The sequence below is a fragment of the Schistosoma mansoni genome, chromosome 3, assembly GCF_000237925.1.
Source record: "Schistosoma mansoni strain Puerto Rico chromosome 3, complete genome".
NCBI lineage: Eukaryota > Metazoa > Platyhelminthes > Trematoda > Strigeidida > Schistosomatidae > Schistosoma > Schistosoma mansoni.
Genome location: NC_031497.1, coordinates 1,002,449 through 1,024,632, shown reverse-complemented (window position 1 = coordinate 1,024,632; position 22,184 = coordinate 1,002,449). Strand labels below are relative to the sequence as shown.

At 34.1% G+C, this 22,184-nt stretch overlaps 1 protein-coding gene across 1 annotated transcript; it reads left to right on the top strand.

Moving 5' to 3' along the window:
• Window positions 1–21,669, top strand: Smp_052880 (hypothetical protein). The gene is made up of 2 exons (XM_018798838.1): window positions 1–63; window positions 21,010–21,669. The coding sequence occupies exon 2, from the start codon at window positions 21,031–21,033 to the stop codon at window positions 21,364–21,366; it is 336 nt and encodes a 111-aa protein (XP_018650687.1). The 5' UTR covers window positions 1–63; window positions 21,010–21,030; the 3' UTR covers window positions 21,367–21,669.
• The last annotated feature ends 515 nt before the right edge of the window (window positions 21,670–22,184 follow it).

Genomic DNA, 22,184 nt, shown 5'->3' with positions numbered 1-22,184 from the left:
AAATTGTCCCTTTTTTCCCATTGTGAACAAATAGTCTTAAGAAAGATCGTGAATATAGTTTATGTAAGTTATTTATATTAAATGTTAATCATGTTTTTTTGTCTTATATTTTATATGTGTGAAATTAAAGTTTTGTAATGGTAGATTTTAATTATAATAGATAAGAACAAATGGTCCCCAAATGCCATGGTACGGTCGAGAGTGAGGAGAGTTCGCTCTCCCTCTCCAAATTCTCTCACATGGTCACGCCTAAATAGCCTCTACCAGGGAAGTCCTACTTATTGCTTTACCGTGGCATTTCTGTTGTTTACGAAATTGAGAGGACGAAAAGCGAGTGTCTGATGCTTTGACCGGGTTAATGGACACGAAGGGTCTACCTAGGGGAGTTGGAAGACCTTCATTCTATACCAATGGTGCACATGGGCTGGCTCCAGTATCCTGAGGGAACAAATGGTGAATGAATCAATCGTTGGTCACCGGCTACCATGGGACTGCATCTCTTCACGATGCTCCATTGTCTTGTGCATAAGGACTTTTAGGTCTAAGGCTCCGGGTATGTCCGTTTGAGAAAACCCCCTGCTTCAGTTTGGGCACCTGGGCAGTCTTACAGCCATGACACAAATGAAATGAGATTTGTGTGGCGCATATGTATCTGGTGCCCCTTTGTACCAATATTTATGTGTATAAATAAAATAAAATAAATAAAAAATAGATGAAATAATACTTATCTGATTTTAATAATAAAGTTAAACAAACACAATAATTATGAAAAGATTAATATTTGAAAAAAAACTTGTCATTGATATTTCGACTCAATTAAATCTCACAACCTGGATCATGGATGCGCATCTCTGAAGAGTCCCATACTGGGACGAAACAGCCATCCAGTACTTCCAGGTTTATTCATGGTGGTCTCGCTTTAAATGACTCATAAATTCAACTATTGTATTATATGTATCATCATAGATGGGGTATTGTTGAAAAGTTTATCGATTAATATTTCTCAATCTTCAGATTTAATCTTAAATATTTAATAGTTTAATTCATGAGCCGATTAAAGCTAGACCACCATGAAAAACCTGAAGGCGCTGAACAGCCGTTTCGTCCCAGTATGTGACATCTTAGTAGTGCGCATCCGCTATCCCGCACCAAAGGTACTTGTACCCAGAACTTTAGGTCTGCAGCGTGAACGGTTAACCTCTAGACCACTGAGCAGACTGGTATCCAATAGTGTTAATTTTTAACTTCAAACAACCCACGATATTGCACCAACTTTCATCATTGTCTTCTGTGAGTAACTACCTCACAACAGACCCCGGTTAAACTCCACTGGTCAAGACTATTCACTAGAACTCCAAGAAACCTATCTTAAAACCAGTCTCTTGTGAGAATGGGTTTTTATGGATATTGTAGTAAGTTTCAATAGTTACAATATCCACAAAACACCATTCTGATAGTAATTTTAAATAGTAATTAGATACTATGTTTATTGTTCTGAACTCATCTCTCAAATGATTAAACAATATAATTTCTTAAAAATTGTTCCATAAATCACAACAAATCTCTAATATATGGTTGAAATCATGAAGCTAGACCACCATGGAAAATCTGGAAGCACTGCCTGACGGCCGTTTCGTCCCATTGTGGGACTCTTCATTTCTAATAGAATGAAATCTAATGAGCTATATTATTATATTAACATAAATAACATTTTATGTTGAAAATAATTGGATGCGCACTGCTGAGGAGTCCCATAATGGGACGAAACGGCCGTTCAGTGCTTCCAGGTTTTCCATGATGGTCTAGCTTCAATTGACTCATGATTTCAACTTTGAAAAATTGTAGACCAATTAGTATCGGTTAGTTGTTTATTCACATTTTAAGATTCTTTAGTATTTTACAGTCATAACAGTCATAAGTGAATTGTAAACTACAATGGAATAGTTGTTTAGGAATAGTGTGAAGTTTGTATCTCCCCTTCCCCCTCCTCAATATGATATCAGTTCTTCCTAAACATTATCTTAAATTATATTACATTATTTATTGTAAGAAAACTACAATTCTACCTGAAGTTTGTGCTGTGATGTCGTTCAGAAGAATGATGAAAGCTCCACGACTAAACCATCCAGCTCAGAGAACAAAACTCCATCAAAATAAAGGAAACACATCTTAGTTTTATTAAGATATTTCATTGTGGTTATTTTAAATTTCATGATAGCAATACATAACTTGTAAGTTTATATTACTAAGTGAAAAACCGAATATACGTAGATACTGGAAACCTTAAAAAACTATAAGATATATGCATTTTATGTAAACGTTTATTATGATTTGAACTAGTATTTATACAGAAATTAAGAGCCAAGTACACAGGTTACACTTGTTACTCCTCATAGAGGAGCATAGGCAGCTAACCAGGATTCTCCATCCCACTTTGTCACAGATAATCTTTTCCAGTTGTTATTCATCCTATTCATGTATACTTCCAATTCTCGGAGTTGGGTTTTTTTTGATAAATTATATTTAAAATGATCCTGACGATTAAAATTTAACTCGTCCCAACATTTAACTCCCCCCTGAAACTCTTGTATGATTCTTCAGGAATTTTCGTCAATGACTAGTTTGCACAAAGAATATTTTATTAATTAAACACATAAATATCGGTACAAGGAAGCACAAAATAGATATGTGCCACACAAATCTCATTTCATTTTTGTGAGGGCTGTGATACTGACCAGATGCCCAAACTGAAATAGGTGGTTTTCTTAGGGGACCACACACGGAGACTTTGACTCAAAGGTCTGATCCATTTAGCAGTGGAGCATAGTAAGGAGGTGCAGTCCCATGGTAGCCGGTGACCAACCATTAATTCATACACCATTTGTTCCCTCAGGATACTGAAGCCTGCCCATGTGCACCATTAGTTTGGGATGAAGGTTTTCCAACTCCCCTAGGTGGACCTTTCGTGTCCACCAACCCGGTTAAAGCGCCGGATATTTGCTTTTCCTCCTCTCATTTTCGTCAAGAGCACCTGTGGTACGAGAAGGCAATGAGTAGGACTTCCCTGGTAGAGGCTATATACGCGTGACCATGTGAGAGCATTTGGAGAGGGAGAGCGGACTCTCCTCACTCTCGGCAGTACCAGGGCATTTGGAGGCTTCATCGCTTACACGAGGAAACTTTGGAATAATTAAAATTATATGTATTCAATGAAACTGTATTTATACATTCAACTAACTTCAAACTACAGATGAATTTAAATTCACTTAGTATTGTTTCCTTGTATCTTTCAAGTGTTGAACAAAAACTCGCGTCTTGGATTAAATTGTGTAGGTTTCTTTTATTTTAGAGCAATTATTAAATTTTCAAGTTCATCAAAACGATTTTCTTTTTTTAAAGAAAGGGTATAATCTACTTATTTTAAGTATGGGATTATGAAGATTCTTAAATTTTTCATCATAGAGATTAAGAATAAATTTAGTAACTGGGTATAATTTTTATATTATTTTGTAACCTAATTAAAACAATAAAAATAGATAAGATTGATAGGTCCTGGGTTCGAATCTCACGAGGTGAGATCGTGGACGCCCACTGCTGAGGAGTCCCACAATCGGACGAAATTGCCGTCCAGTGCTTCTAGGTTTTCCATGGTGGTCTAGCTTCAATTGATTCATGATTTCAACTATTAAAATTACTATAATATCCACAAAACCCCTTCTGATATTTATACTTTTCTCAAAAACTCTTTAAATCTGTATCTTTATTACATTATAGACTTTAATTTTATTTAAAACAGATAGTTATTATTACAGAGTACAGAGTATATTGTTTGATTTAAGTGGAATATATTCATACATGTTTTATTTGATCATATAAAAACACTGAAATACACCTAAAAAAACAGGTGATTTTCTTAAACGGACACACCTCGAACCTTTGACTTAAAGATCTAATCCACAAGGTAGTGGAGCAACTTTAGGAGGTACAGTCACATGGTAGTCAATGACAAACAATAAGTTCATACGCTATTTGTTCACTCAGGATCCTGGAACTCATGTGCATCATTGGTTCGGAATGAAGGTTTTCCAATTCCACTTAGTGGATCCTCCATTTCCATCAACCCGGTTAAAGCTCCAGACATGCTCTTTTCGTCCTCTCAATTTCGTAAAGAACACCTGATGCCGTGAGAGGGCAGTGAGTAGGACTTCTTTGACAGTGCTTTTATGAACGTGGCTGTATGAGAGCATTTGGAGAGTGAGAGCTGACTCTTCTCACTCTCGACCGTACCAAGGCAATTGGGGGTTGATTTATTATACCTTAATGATAATATATTAGAACTTTCGTCTAAATTAGAGCGAATAGTTTCATAGTATTTAGGCGCTAAGTTGATGTAAGACACATGAAATAGGAAGAAGAATATGTATTTGTATAATCTCAGTGAATGAATTTGAAGTAAACCCAATGTTTCACCTGGTAATCTGGTCTAAGCTTTTTTCAAAGAAAATATGACTTTCATTTGTGTTTATAATTTTAACTACTTCTATGGAAACGGTTAATATAAACAAGGAAAAAAAGATTTGACACATCAATGATTATTCCCTTCAATATTAACTGTTGTAGTTATGTAAAACAAATTTTCAATCTGTTGACAATGAAGTGTTATCATAGATAAAGCCAACCAAAGATTATCGTCATATATAGAGTATGGGTAAAAGATGAAAGGTTTCTACTGTTTTGTTCATTTAGAATATCATAGACAATAACTAATAAAGTCTTTGCATCAAACTGTCATTGTTTAACTTCTTTTCCTTTCATAATTTCCTCCTAACAACAATTGTATCTTAACAGTAATAGTGATAATAGTAATTATTCTCTCTCCTGGATTACGTCAGATGTACGTAAATAACATCTTTATGTGTACACTTATTATGTTTAATATTATTATCCATTTGACCAGTTGCAATCGTTTTATATTTTATACGTTTACATTATTCTCGTATAAGCAAAGATGGATAGTGGCTAGTAGTAGAATCCAGAACGCGCGCCACTTTGTCATATTTTGGGACTCGTCAGATGGATGTAAAGGCATCTCATAGTTCATGTTCACTCTGGCACTCGAACCCAGTACCCTTCACTTCAAACGCCATCGCGTTATGCACGTAGCTACTGAGTCCTGATAGCCACTTGCTTGTGAAATGGGGTAAAGTTTGGATTCACTTGGTATTGTTTGTTTGAATCTTTCCGTTGATGTTTAGGACTGCAATTGATCAGGTACATTCAACTGACGAGTCCCAAATAGGATGAAACGTGCGTCCTGGATTCCACTGCTAGCCATTATCCATCTTTGCTCATAACGCTTTTGAATTAAGGCTTTATTGAGGCAATGCGCACAGTATGCACATATGGCAATAAGAGACTGACCAGTTGCAGTCCTGAACATCAATGGGAAGATTCAAACAAACATTACTAAGTGGGATTATTCCCTTAGTTTTTTTTAATTATCCACACAAATTTGTCATCGATACACCTTAGACTGTTTTTCTATGTAATACATGTAACAATAATTTGTATTCAGTAAGTCTTACTCAACGTCGAACCTGGAGTGCTTGTGATGATGTAGGTTATTATACCGCATTAACACAGCGACACAAGATTGTAGTAGCATAAACCCTAGGGTCGTAGAAGTAGTAACGGTAGTAGTAGTAGTAGTAGTAGTAGTAGTAGTAGTAGTAGTAGTAGTAGTAATAGTAGTAGTAGTAGTAGGAGGAGGAGGAGGAGGAGGAGAAAATATGAGTTGTAGAAGAATGAAAAGATAAAAGGGAATTTAAAAATGCATGGTCTAAAAGAAGATAAGTATTAAATTCACCAGTGTCATTATGAATGATTCTGGCTTATTCATCCAAAGTCTCTAACCATTGGTCACGATAATCGTACGGATCTCAATCAATTAGTCCACATTTATTAACCTGACTCAGTACAATTTTTAATAATTACCTAGATTGATGCTTTGTCTTGGTTTAACCATTCCTAATCTTGTACTAAACAACACAGTTGATCGAGATATACAGTGTTTCAGTCTATGTAACATATTTACAAAACACCTCAGTTGTTGGAGATTCAACACCTCATCAATCGGCCTGCTATCTTTATCTAGCACCTTAAACCTAACCTCTTTATTGTTTTCTTGATATTCCCAAAATGTATGAATAATAGTTCTATGAATATTCTCTATTCTTAATAGTCATGTTTTACACTCATAAAATAAAACATAGCAAACTATTCCCTAATTGTTAATACAATAGAATCATCATCTATATTATTATATTTTACTTCATATTAATATACTACTAACATAAGTCTATTAAGAATAAGAATTCAAATGTTTTGAATAAAAAAACAATTATTTGCAGTTACCTTACTTACTTTCTGGTTGGCGTTTTTTTAACGAGTTAGTTTTCAACGGGATGGGGTCTCTAACCCCATACCCGACCCTCCTCCTTTATCCGGACTTGGGACCGGCATTAGCCTCCGGAGATGCTACAGACGGAGTTATGGTCACTTTAAGGATTTTTAAAAAGGAATTTCTCAAAATTGTACATTCATTTAACAAATAATAAATCAATATCAGAAGGGGTTTTTTGTGGATATTATAGTAATGGTTGAAACCATGATTCAATTGAAGCCAGACCATCATGGAAAACCTAGAAGCATTGAACGGCCGTTTCGTTCTATTGTGGGACTCCTCAGTAGTGGGCATCCACGATCCTGTCTCGCGAGATTCAAACCCAGGACCTATCAGTTTCGCGCGCGAGCGCCCAACCACTAGACCTATGAGCCGGCATCCGATAGTGTTAATGTCTAACTTTAACCAATCCACGAAGTTGAGCAACCAATCACTAATTGTCTTCAGTGAGTTGATATCTCACAACAGACCCACTGGTCATTTAGACTATTTTACAAATAAGTTTACGTTAACATATTTCAACTTATAAGAATAAGGATTTATAAAGATTGTAATAATTTTAATAATTGAATTCATGAATTCATCTTAGCTAGAACATCATTGAAAATCTGGAAGTAATGAACAGTTGTTTTTTGTCGTAATATGCTAGCCATTTGAGGGAACGCAGATGCACAGTGTTGAGGTGTTCCATATTAGGATAAAATGGGAATCCAGTGCTTTCAGGTTTTCTATAATGATCTAACTTAGATCGACTCATTAATTCAACTATTAATACTTCAATTTAGTTATAAAGTTTGTAATGATTTACCTAGATAACTAATAGATCATATGATCCACTAAACAACACTTTGAAGACGTAGATGACAGCATTTTCTTCAATATGGAACTCCCTTTTTGAGGGTTAAAAAGACTTCTCAACTTTAGATGTGAACCCCTTAATATCTCTAAGTCTTTCAGTAAATATACAATGTTTTTTCTTTTATGAAAATACTAATGATTTGTAAAAATAAACTAGTTCTGTAGTGAGATATCAACTCACTGAAGATATTAGTGATTGGTTGCTCAACTTTGTGGATTGGTTAAAGTTAGACAATTAACACTATCGGATGCCGGCTCATAGGTCTAGTGGTTAAGTGCTCGCGCGCGAGACTGATAGGTCCTGGGTTCGGATCTCACAAGGTGGGATCGTGGATGCGCACTGTCAAGGAGGAGTCCCACAATAGGACGAGTTGTGCGTTCAGTGCTTCCAGGTTTTCCATGATGGTCTAGCTTCAATTGACTCATGATCTCAACTATTAAAATAAATAATATATATGTTGTTCTATATAACTGACAAAATAAATGTTTAGTTTTAATTATAAAACATTATAAGTGAAATAAACACTTTAATGAAAATATTAATTTCTTTCCATCTTACAAATCAGATACACACATACACACACACACAAATACTCACCAGAACTACTCAGTTATAAGACTCATAATTTATACTACTGAAATAAACAATAGAAATCCGTATGTGTGTTATAGCAACTCTCCTACAATCAATTTCGATGATGGTTAACGTTTTTAAACCCTTTTTATTAGCTTATTTAACAGACAATGTTCTTCGGACAGTAACAATCTGCATATTTCTTTGTACAATTATGATCACTATCTTGTCTGTATAAACGTGTACTTTTGATCACAAGACAGCCTATGCACATCTCTCTCTAGCTAAAATGTTAATCACTTAAATATCGCTCGATGATTCATTCTCTTCCCCATGTATATATGTACTTGAATCCTATTATTAGCCTTTACTTTGCCTAGCTACTCCTTGATTCGATTTCACTATAGATTTACCTCTGTATTTGCTCGCATACACATATTCACCTCTCTGCTTCAAACTTTCTCGATATGCTTGTAGCCTTGTGACTTATGCTATCTGCAAATAAACTGTAGTTGCCGCTTTTTATTGTCTTGTGATATCAAACACCGTTGATAATTATATTACAACAGTTATCAGGATGATTGATTAACGAAGCTAAGCCACTTCAATGTAAATTGCATTTAACTCAAAAGTACTGATTGTTCAATTAGTTATTAGATATTCTATTCCTGTTCATTATCATTGTTTATGAACAATAGTCTGTACAATTAACATAATTAATAAGAAGTGTTCATATTTGATTAATTACTAAGGAAAGATTTGATTTGTGTGAGGGCTGTGACACTACCCAGGTACCCAAACTGAAGCAGGTGGTTTTCTTATGGGGCCACACCCGGAACCTTCGACATAAAGGTCTGATCCATAAAGCAGTGGAGCAACGTAAAGAGATGCAGTTACATGGTAGCCGGTGACACGTTGAAATTATCTAGATTTCAATAACTAAGATTATCTAAATACGACGTTTTGCATTTATTGTCTTTTAAATACTTAGCGCTCACTTTCTGTTAAACTATTCGTTTCAATTTTGACAAATTTTCAAATAAACGAGCCTTAAAAGATCAGTAAAAGTTAGTTTTGTACACTACTAGATCCCTACTCAGTGGTAAAGAGGTTAAGCGTTTTCACATAACCCTGGAGTTTTAGGGTTCGATCAAACGGTTATCCAATACTTCTAGATTTTTACTGGTCGCCTAACTTAGATCAGTTCATAATTTTTGTGACATTGAAGGTGTTCAACATTTGAATATTGTTTCAATGTAAAAAGAATTAACAAAAGGGTGTAGAATACATGGAAAGGAAAGTTGATGTGACTTGTTTGATTGCATAACATGTGAATATCTTGTATATTTGTTTAATGACGAATAATCTATTGTGTGGTGAAAGTCAGAATATGATTATCATTATCAGTCAAACGGTCAATCGTAAGTAGCGTACAAATGTACATAGACTCCACTATTACCTTAATTTGTATCAGCATTTTAAGTTCGAACTGCATTGCATCTAATTACGTTGCTCCACTGCCTTATGGATCAGATCTTTAAGTCAAAGGCTGTGGGTGTGGCCCACTAAGAAAACGACCTGTTTCAGTTTGGGCACCTGGGCAGTATCACAGCCCTCACACAAATCAAATGAGATTTGTGAGGGGCATGTCTATTTAATGCTTCCTTGTACCGACATTTATGTGTTTAAATAAAATAAAATAAAAGCATGATAACCCCTGGCACTTAAACATTAATTAAACACAAAAAGGACCGGCAATACTGCGCACGATATACTGACTAGACATCGAAGACGTCGCTTACATTATGTGTACATATATAATTTTCCTCTATGATAGCCGAGAATAAAATGCAAACACAAATAAAATAATTAGAGAAAATTAAACTTAGATATTATTGATTCAATTTTAGGTTTTCTTTTTCCCAATCAACGTAAATAACCCAATGTGTACATGATATCGAACGACTTATAATTTAGTTGCTAACTTATTTTCTCACTTACTTTCTTACTTACTTACGCCTGTTAACCTCTCGTAGATAAGTATAGGCTCCCATTAGAGGCTTACCTCATACATATAACACTATAATAATGAAGTATTTTATATTATTAATTCATTAAGAACTAATCTATTTAATTATTGATATAAACTCTTGTATACAAAATGAATGTTTTCCTCAAAGAAACTATAATGATAATTTTTTTTAAATAAAAATTAATTAAAAACATCATTCTTTTGATATGTTGCCATGGTTACAAACGTCATCACTATGATAATGTAAATAAGAAATAATGACAGTAATAACAGTATCACTACTACTACTACTACTACTACTACTACTGCTGCTACTACTACTATTACTACTACTACTAGTACCACTACTACTACTACTACTACTACTGCTACTGCTACTACTACTACTACTACTACTACTACTAGTAATAATAATAATAAGTATAATACTTAATTTATCCCAAATTAGTTCCAGCTGATTGTATAATGTTATTATTTATATAAAAATCTAATAATAACAATGAATTCATTTAATTCACTTAGTATTGTATGTTTGGATCTTCCCATTGATGTTTTTAGGACTGCAACTGGTCAGTCTCTTATTGGCATATGTGCATACTATGCATATTGTCTCTATATAACCTTAATTCACAAGCATTATAAGCAATATCGAGGCAATACACCTCATCAATACTTCTAGTTAGCAGTGCTTGGCACAACAGATTAGAATAGCCTATCGTGTCACTGAGTGTCTTGACCTTCTTTCCGTTTACGGAGTAAGGTGAATTCGTAATAACATCAACCATATCATATCTTATCATATCAATGTATGAATCAGTCTATATACACATAAGATAAGTATAATCATAAAATTGAAAACTTATTCTTTCAATATAAAATCTATTTATTACTAAAAATAAAAATATGAAGAAGACGAAGAAGAAGAAGAAGAAGAAGAAGAAGAAGAGAAAGTCTTCCACATTACTATCTCAAGTCATTTTATGACTTGATTCATTGTATCCAAGCCTTCAATAGTTTATCATTCACTTCCTGTTATCAATATAGTTCACAGTTTTAATGAGTGATATTCTATAATGTATCATAGTTTGTTTATGAAATGATGTATTTCCGGGTAGAATATAAACGTTTAAAAGTTTCAGTGAATAATGTCTACAAGTGAAAAAAACCGATATATTGTGGAAACTTTTTTGATGCTAAAAATAATCTTAATAGTTAAATTCATGAGTTGATCTAAGCTAGAAAACTATTGAAAACCTGAGAATACTGGACGGCTATGAACTACCTAACATTGCACAACCACATCAACTCCGGGATGCAGGTACATTATGGCTGACGAGTCCTAAATAGGACGAAACGCACACCCTGGATTCCACTACTATCTACTATCCATCTTTGTTAATAATATTTGTGACTTATGGCACTATCGAGACAATCCGCATAGGATGTATATATGACAATAAGAAACTGATCAATAGCCATTCTAAACATCAATGGGAAGATTTAAACAAATAATGAATCTAATTAAGCCTATTCTGAATGTTAACAACAGGAAATTATAAACGTTTTTAAATTCCAAATTTATCACTTTGTAAATGAACTGAAATATTTTCTTAAGTAACTGAAGTTTTCTTAAAAGACTTTTGACTATGATAATCAGGTCACATTCATTAAGTGAATAACTTACAACTGCTAAGTATTGTAACTAATACCTAATTAGCTTGTAAAGCTTTCAGTCCCGAATGCCTTGGTACGGCCGAGAGTGAGAAGAGTCGGTTCGCACTCTCCAAATGCTCTCACATAGCCACGTTCATACAATCACTGTCAGAGAAGTCCTACTCACTGCCTTTTCGTGACGGGAGTGTTGTTTACGAAATTGAGAGGCGCTTTAATCGGGTTGGAAGAAATGGAGGATAGTTGGAAAACCCTCATCCCGAACCGCTGGTGCACATGCGTTCCAGGATCTTAAGGAAAAAACATGGCGTGTGAACCTATTGTCGGTCAGTGACTACCATGGGGCTGCATCTCCTAATGTTGCTCCACTACCCTGTGGATTAGACCTTCAGGTCGAAGGCTCAGGTTGTACCCCTTTGAGAAAACCACCTGTTTCTGTTTGGGCATTCGGACAGTATCCCAGCCCACACAAATCAATTGACTTATATGGCGCATATGTATTCGGTGCCTCTTTGTACCAATATTCTAGTGAGAAGCAGTGACCAGTGGAGTTCAACCAGATCTGTTGTGAGATAGTAAGTCACTGAAGACATTGGTGGATGTGTCGCTCGATTTCGTGGATCAGTTGAAGTTAGACATTAACACCGTTGGATGCCTGCGCAGTGGTCTAATGGTTAAGCGCTCGCGTGCGAAACTGATAGGTCCTGCGTAAGAACCTCGTGAGGCGAGATCGTGGATGCGCACTGCTGTGTCGTCCCATAATAGAACGAGTTGGCCATCCAGTGCTTTCAGGTTTTCCATGGTGATCTAGTTTCAATTGACTCACGATCTCAACTCTATCAAATGTAGTTAAATTGTTTACTATTCTTCAAAAGTGTATTCAAAATAAAAGTCACGTTTCATTACCGATCTGTATCATTTCAATAATTATAAGTAATATAGTAAATCTTGACACAAATTTCCACAATCATAAAATGTTCTACCTATGTATATGTTCAATAATTCTGTGGTGTGGTCTACTTATATCCTCATAAGTAGTATATGGTGATGGTCAGGCATAGAATGTATTTTGGTAGAAGACCGATAAGGAAAGAACAGAAACGAAGCGCAATCGGTACGAAAATGCATAAATAATGAAATTAGAGAAGATGGATTGATATTTACAGAAGGAACAGTGAAGATTGAAACAATTGATTGTTATTTTGCAAATTAATTGTTTACTGTAGGGTTATCAGATCTTAGTAAGATAATTTGTATTTTGTGCTTATTTACATCCGATTGTCCTCACTCGTGTTCTTGTTCACTACAATTCTAGTAATAACAATTAACAGAAGGGGGTTGGTGGAGATTTTAGTAATTTTAAAGATTTGAGAACATGAGCCGTCCAGTGCTTCCAGGTTTTTGATGGTTGTCTAGCTTCAATTGACTCATGATCTGAACTCTATAAAATAACAATTATATCGCTATGGGAAACAAGTAGATATTGTTTAGTTCAAAGATACTTAGTAACATGAACTGATTTCAGTTAGACAACTATTGAAAATTATAAATAACTGAAATAAGACTAAGAATGATAAGGATTCATATGCTGCACTGGTAAAATATTATATTATTGAAAGAAATAGTTATCTACACAGTAAGTATATGTTGTTCATCAATGATTGTTTGTCTGAAATACCTCTATAATTTAAACTAATTGTAAAATGAATTATTACCATAAATATGTCTCATACTAAGATCATAAACTTTTAAAATATAGTATTTACTTGTGATAAAATGGTACTGTAGTGTGTACTACTGATGTTGATAGATATGAGTAGTATGTATGATCAAGGTGACATATCTGGTGGCAAAAGGTTAGAAAGATCAAAGAAGAGAGAATGAGAACAGAGAATGATTGATATGAAAACAAAGGAACTATGAAATCTGAAACAATTGATTGACATGTTGCAAATGAACTATTTACTGTATGATAAGCAAAGATAGATAGTGGCTAGCAGTGGAAACCAGGACACGCGTTTCATTCTATTTAGGACTCGTCAGTTGGATTTACCTGTATACTGATCAATTGCAGTCCTAAACATCAATCGGAAGATTCAAACAAACAATTTCAAATGAATTATTTACTGTATAGTTCTCAGACATTCTGCAGTTTGGTATTCAAATACATTCGGTTGTCCTCATTTATGTTCTCCTTCACTACAGTATCATTGATATAAATCCACTCAAGATTCACAAATACTAATGAAGCTTAATCCATTGTACACCTTAATATGAAACAATGAAGAAAACAAACACACTTAGAAACATGGCATTCATTGTTTCAATAACAATTAACCTATCTAATTTTTAACGAAAAATTTTTTTTCTTTTTTTGTTTTGTTTGAAATTGTCCCAATTCAACTTTATTATTCAATGTTCAATCTTATTATCTTTATATCTTCTTTTAAATTAAATAATTGAAAAAAAGAAAAAAAACCAAAAAACAAAATTAAATTATTTTTCTTTTCATTTTTTTATTGAAAAAATCCTTTTTTTTCTTTTTTTTGCTTTTTCTATTTTTATTTTGGTTTTTGTCTAAATAGTTCATTTATTCGATAGTATTCGATCTACACTAAGAAGGACTTGATACATATGACATTGATCACCACCCAGTAACTAAGCAATTATGATAGTTCATTTATATTGTGTAGTTTCTTGTTCAATAAAAAAAAAAGAAGAAAACTGGAAAAAACAAGAGAAAGATTATCTAATTTTGATTCATAAATGATAATTAAAATAATCTATTGTATCATTATAAACAAAGATGGATAGTGGCTAGCAGTAGAATCCAGAACGTGCATTTTGTCCTATTTGAGACTCGTCAAGTTGCAGTCCTTAACATCAATGGGAAGATTTAAATAAATAATACTAAGTGAATTTAATTTTCGCCCCATTGCACAAACAAGTAGCTATCAGGATTCAGTAGCTAAGTGGATAACGCGATGGCATTGGAAGCGAAATGTACTGGGTTTGAGTCTCAGAGTGACTATCAACTCTGAGATGCAGGTACATTCAGCTGACCAGTCCCAAAATTGGCCAAAACGCGCATCCTGGATTCTACGGCTATCCACCAAACAACTTTGCTTATAATACTTGTGAATTAAAGCAATATCGAGGCAATACGCACAATATGCACATATGCGAATTAGAGACTGACCAGTTGCAGTTCTAAACATCAATTGGAAGTTTCAGACAAGCAATACTAAGTGAACTATTGTATGATTGAATAAAATGAAAGAGAATTGAATGAAGAAAAAAATTTTTTTTCTTTCCGACGTAATCATTGACTTAAGCTATACATTCGTATTTATAATTATTGTGGAAAAGATATGAGTTTATAGAAGAATAGAAAAGATTGCATCTCTTAAATTGATTCGAAACTATTATTACCTAATGAGGTTACGCAATAATCAAGGGGTAAGGAAGGAATATAAAGATGATTATTGAGTAATCTCATTTAAATAATAAGAGTCTTCAATCAATTGATGAGATGCAATCATTTCTATTCTTCTAGAGAGACTAATATATTTTCCACAATAATTATAAATACGAATGTATAGCTTAAGTCAATGATTTCGTCGAAAAGAAAAATAATTTTCTTCACTGAATTATTTATAACTAAATAGAAAATGATACTTTTGGATATTCAATAGTGAAAATTCGTTTAGATCTGAGTGTAGACAATAACAATTGGATATAAGTAAATTCATTTGATGAGATTCTAAATAGGATGAAACGTGCATCCTAGATTACAACGTTCCAGTACAGTCTGTTTATCAATATGCGAATGTGGAGATTGTTGAGTTTAGATTGACATCATGAATGGATTATTGTTAGAACACTATTAAAAACCTGGGACGACCGTTTCATCATAGTATGGGACTCCTCGGCAGTGCACACCCATGATCCCGTATCAAAAAGACTCGAATTCAGAACCTTCGTTTTCACGCGTAAACACTTAATCTCTAAACTACTAAGTCTGCATCCAACGTTATTAATGTCCAACTTTAACCAATCCACGATATTGTTCGACCATCTTCCATTGTCTTCTGCGGGGTAACTGCCTCACACCTGGCATGGATTAACTGAGGAGTCTCATAGCAGGATGACAAAACCCTTCAATGCTTCCAAATTTTCAATAATGATCTAACATTGATCAATTCATGATCTCAAACAATCTGTTGAATTAAAAAAAAAAGGAATATCATAATTTATTGAAATAAACATTCGTTTAAAAGATACAATCGTTTATTGTCTTTCAAATAGTTCAAATGAGAATTTTCTTTCAGTTATGTCCAAGTAAAATAGATTATTCATTATTATTACCATTACTATTACTATTATCATTATTATTATTACTACTACTATTATTATTAGTAGTAGTAGTACTGTTACTATTATAATCTAAGAAAGTATTCTACTATCCATTTGATTAGAACATTTGTTACCGATCAAACTTAGAAAATCTATATCAGAATATTGAACCAAAAATAAACTTAAGTGAAATATGATCCAGTCTATTTTTCATGTTTTTTTCGATGAAAAAGGATACAAATTTTACAAAAAAAAATTTATGACTAAAAGAGACTGATCAATTGCAGTCCTAAACATCAATGGGAAAATTCAAGCAAGTAATACTAAGTGAATTTAAACTTCACCCTATTGCACAAGCAAGTGGCTATCACGACTCAGTAGCTGAGTGGATAACGCGATGGTGTTTGAAGCGAAAGTTACTGGATTCGAGTCTCTGAGTGAACATCAACTCTGAGATGCAGGTACGTTAGGGCTGACGAGTCCGAAATAGGACGAAACGCGCGTTCTGGATTCCACTGCTAACCACTATCCATCTTTGTTTAAAATGAAAGATTTGTTTGAGATTATCTATCGTCAGAGTTAAGTACATTCCTTGATAACATAGACAAATGTCTAAGAATTACCACAAATGGACTCTGGTCAAAAGAATCACTTAGTAAATTTCAACTTGATTATTCAATAGTGGCATGTAATTCCCTTCTAAATATTAAGAACATAAAGTTCATCAAAGGCGTCAATAGTGTTTTCATCACCAGAAAACCCATCCAGTTACTGGTAAACACCAAGTAGTAACTCTAAGACAAAATAGATAGAGGTTCAGTGTGTCCTGGTTAAAAATGATCAACAAGTTCGTTCCAGACTCTCTATTGAAAATTTATCTCAAGCTTAATTATTTAAGAAGGGGGTTTTGTGGAGATTTTAGTAAATTTACAGTTGAAATCATGAGTCAATTGGAGCTAGACCACCATGGAAAACTTGGAAGCACCGGATGGCCATTTCGTCCTATTGTAGGACTCCTTAGCAGTGCGCCTTCTAGTGCTTCCAGGTTTTCCATGGTGGTCTAGCTTTAATTGACTCATGATTTCAACTATATAAAATAATTCACTTAAGATAACTGTCAAAACTGTAAGAAAATATTCTATCCATTAGAAGCTACAAACGCCTGCTTAAACAAAAGGCTAAAAATTTTAATAAACTCCATAATGTGCACAAAAGTAACTCAAACGTAGCTCCACATCATTATCCTTCAGCTAGCTATTTTAAAGACACTATTCTCCACAATAATCGTGAAAAAAATTAGTCATACCTCTTGATTTTTTATTTTTAATTTCATACTACTTACGAGTAGACTTTCGACAGATGTCAAACAAACTTCACATGGATTAGTCACTAGATTGCCTACTATAATTTCAAAATATAGAATTTGATTATTTCGGTCGATATAAATGTACCGTGTACTGTTATTTCATCATGTATCAGAAAAATTAGTGGGGAAATATTTATATTCTGAAAGTAGAACAACACCAACATGTTCTTTAATAATGATGAATCAATATTCTCAGAATATTATTACTTGAATTTATGAGTCGATCTAAGCTAGACCACCATTGAAAACCTCAAAGCACTGAGCAGTCATTTCGCCCAAGTATGGGACTTCTCAGCACCGCGCATCCTCCAGAATATTTTATTTATGACAAAAGTATGAGATCACTTCATTATGGATTGTTACAATGAATCAAATTTATTGACTGAGTGTTTGATACCACTAGATTTCACCCTCTTCTACATGTTTATCTATTATTTTCCCAAATTTACTCAGCATACAGATTGTTGTTTGTCCATCATATATATATATATATATATATATATATATATAGTGCTGAACTTCGGACATAACTTATCAGTGAACTTGTTCCAGAGGTTCACCAAAAAGTTTGTCACGATTGAACTCATGATTATTTTCTAAACTCGAGTGGTTATGAAATTTAATTCACTTTTAGGTTAATTTTCGTCAATTAATAACTTGATCCAGGGGATAAATGAAAATCAAATAATTGACAACTTTGAAATTAATATCAACCAAGACGGATCGTGGCAAGCAGGGAAATCTAGGACGTATGTTTCATCCTATTTGAAACTGTTCAACTGGGTGTACCTCCATCCCAGAATTGATGTTCACACCGGGACGCCAATCCCGTACAACGCACTCATCCTAGATTCCACAGCTATGAATATTTCAACTATACTTAAAAGGTGCTTGTAACTTGATGGAAATGTCGAGGCAATCCTCACAGGATGCATATACTCGAAAAGAGACTGATTAATTGCAGTCCTAAATATCAATGAGAAGATTCAAACAACCAGTACAAATGAACTTGAAACTAATAGTTTACAAATTTAAGTCAGCCTATGACGAGATACTATCTGTAAATTAACCGAAAATGTTGAAAGAAAAACAGACAAAAACCATTAGTTAACACCATTCCAATTATCTTCTCTCATGAAATATATATACAGATCTTCGGTACCCGAGAGATCTAAAGGCTCTTGGTTAGATTCCTTGTTAGATCGTGGATCTAGTCCTCTTCTAGGTCAAACTATCTATTCAATGCTCTTTATTTTCCAATGGGTATTTAATTGAGATCAGTTTATGATATATGCTACAAAATTTAACAATAATTAAAAACTTTCCTGTAGTTCAGTATTAATGTATCTGTTGAAGACTTTCAGTCAATTAATACAATATAAAGAGATAAGAACAATCAAATAAGCATGAAATAGAATAATCATATGAAAATTTACTTACTTACTTACGCCTGTCACCCCTCGTGGAGGAGCATAGGCTGCCCTCCAGCATTCTCCATTCAACCCTGTCCTGAGCGATCCAGCCCAGTTCTTCCCAGTTGCTTTTCATCGTTTACATATCTACTTCTATTTCCTGGCGTAATGTTTTCTTTGATCTTCCTCTTTTCCACTTTCCTTCAGGATTCCAACTAAGGGCTTACTTATAGCTCTTCTAGAATTACTCCCAGTCCCAAACCCGGGTAAAGAAGGAGAGTTTGGTATGGGGTCGGCAACCCCATCCCGTAGAAGAAAAATCCTGCTTAAAAAAAACACCAGACAGATTAAACAAATCATTTGAAAAACCGCATATAAATCGTAAAAAATTTTTAATTAAGATTCTAAATTATTGTTGGGATGATCCTGCAAATTTCTCGCAATAGACATGACAAGCTCAGGAGTCATTAAGATGCCTTTTATCCAATCAGCGTTTGATTAGAAGTTTTGCTAGAAATATCACGAAAATGAAAAGTCAAATGTGGAGTTTCTGATTGGCTGATTACTACACTGCTACTATGTTTAGTAGTATTCTAAAATTTTCAGGGAAACCCAAAGACTTTTAAAATACTATAAAAACCCTATATTTTCTGTACATGAATGAACCTTTGGAGTCCAGTGCTTCCCTCATATTTTGTGCCTTTTCTCTCGTGTTCAAGTCGCTGTGTAGTTCTAGCTTAGGGGTTACGAAACTAGCTTAGGATTCGAGTATAGCGCATCAATCAGTAAGACTTATCAATTATCATTTCAATATTCTATAGAGAGACTTGATTTACTTAAATAATAAAAGATAAAAGAAAATTTTTTTTTCCAAAAAAAATTAAAAAAAGTGAATTCATTAAAAAAGAAAACAAAGTTGATCAAGTTTTTTTTTTAGTTTTTTATTATTCTCGATTATAATCAGAAGGGGTTTTGTGGAGATTTCAGTTCATTAGTTATTTTTCTCTTTTAATTGTGAATTTATTATCGAAACAAAATGACCTTTACTCAATGTTTCCCCCAACATGTATATGTGTATTGTGTGTGTATATGTATATATGTATATATGTGTATGTGTGTATATGCAGGACATACTCACACACACACACATACACATCTAAGTATCCATGGTGTCAGACATTGAATATTGTCAATAAATAACAACTAACTTGTAAATTTTTACGGGAAAACAAAAAAACAACTTGAAACTATTAAAATGTTTTAAGTGTCCCCCACTATCTACTTTGTTGTATTACAATCATAATCATAAAATAAATAAGAACAAAATAGTTGAAAGATATAAAAAAATAACACTTGAACATATATACACTAAATCCATGTAAAATAAAGCTTCAAGAGATATTTCCTGAAGTTCTAGTGAGAATTCGTGACCAGTGAAGCTCAACCCTCGTCGGATGGAGACAGTTAACCATTTCAGACAATTGAAGAATGGTTACACAAGATCATGGATAAATTAGAGTTACACATTAACACTGTTAGATGCCCGCTCAGTAGTTTAGTAGTTAAGTGTTCGAACGTAAGACTGAGGGTCCTTCGTTCGAATCCTACGTGTAGTAACTCACTGAACACAATGGTAGATGTGTCTCTCAATTTCGTGGATCGGTTGAAGTCAGCCATCGACATCGTTGAATGCCAGCTCAGTGGTGTAGAGGTTATACATTCGCGCACGAGACTGATAGGTCCTGGGTTGGAATCTCTTGAGCCGGGATCGTGGATGCTCACTGCTAAGGATTGCCGCAATAGGACGAGTTGGCCATCAAGCAGTGCTTCCAGGTTTTCCATGATGGTCTGGCCTCAATTGACTCATGATCTCAACTATATAAAATTACTAAAATCATCACAAAAGCCCTTTCTGATAATTTCAGGATTTCGATCATCATCATTAAAAACTAGACAAAGATTATTAATGTTTGTTTGAATCTTCCCATCTATGTGTTAGGACTGAAACTGGTCAGTCTCTAATTGGCATATGTGCATACTGTGCTTATTGCCTTGATGTAGTCTTAATTCACAAGCATTGTAAGCAGAGATGGATAGTGGCTAGCAAATAGGACGAAACGCGCGTCCTGGATTCCACTGCTAGCCACTATCCATCTCTGCTTACCAAAGATTATTAATGTTCGCGATACAGTGATTAAATTGTGTAAATTTTCCTATGATCAAGTAGAACTATTTCTAATTAACAATTACTCGGCTGTTTTTTCTCATATTTTTCAGAGTCATATCAACTACCAACTAATGAATATGTTACCATTTCAAAAATTATCTTTTGTTATTTTAACAACTCTCTATTTATCACTACCATGGATCATATCCATGGTGAATACGTTACCAGCAACGAATAACAATGATCCAAATATTCTATATCGTTTCCCACCATCATCATCAGGATCATTATCACATCAAAATGGAGTAGAAAGAGTTTATTTACCAGAAGAACTTCTTGCACAACTGTCAAATGATCCATATTTCAATTCAATGTATTTACCAAAACGAGCTGCTTACATGGATTTACCATGGGGTAAACGTGCTTTAGCTAAACGTGCAGCTTATATTGATTTACCATGGGGTTAATTTTGAAATTAATTCAACACTTTATACCAAATTACATACATACATACATACATTACTTTAATAATACATACTATACTATTCACTGAGAACACTCTATCTATCAGTCATTATAACTAATCATTAATAGACTGAAGGTGAAATGTAAGACTATTGGAAAGTTAAAACAAAATATATATACTGTCGATATTCTATAATTCATTGGTTCTATGAAAACTTTGTACTTTCAACAATGGAAACAATCTTTCATAGTGTTCATTTTAAACAATGAATTAGTTCTTCAATCAAATAATAATTATGTCCGTTATCTGCCTTTTTGTTTAAGAGTTCCGACATGGAACTAGTATTTTGTTTTATCAGAAAGGGAGTTTTGTGGAGATTGTAGTAATTTAATATTTGAATTCATGGATCGATTGAAGCTAGACTATCACGGAAAGCCTTGAAGCACCGGATGGCTTTCCTCACCAATAACTGACTTCATGACGTATTTCCTAGAGTTCTAGTGAGAAGCCGTGACCAGTGGAATTAAACCATGTCTGTTGTGAAGCAGTTACTCACTGAAGACAATGATAAACGGTCGAAGTTAGATATTAACACCGTTGGATGCCGGTCAGCTCAGTGGTCTATAGGTTAAGCGAAGATCCTGGGTTTGAGTTCCGCGTGTGAGATCGTAGATGCTCACTTTTAAGGAGTCCCATGCTAGGACGAAACGACCGTCCAGTGCTTTTAGGTTTTCCATAGTGGTCTAGCTTTAATCGACTCATGAGTTCATCTATTAATATTGTTTTGTTTAATTTTGTTTGAAAAGCATTTAGATAGCT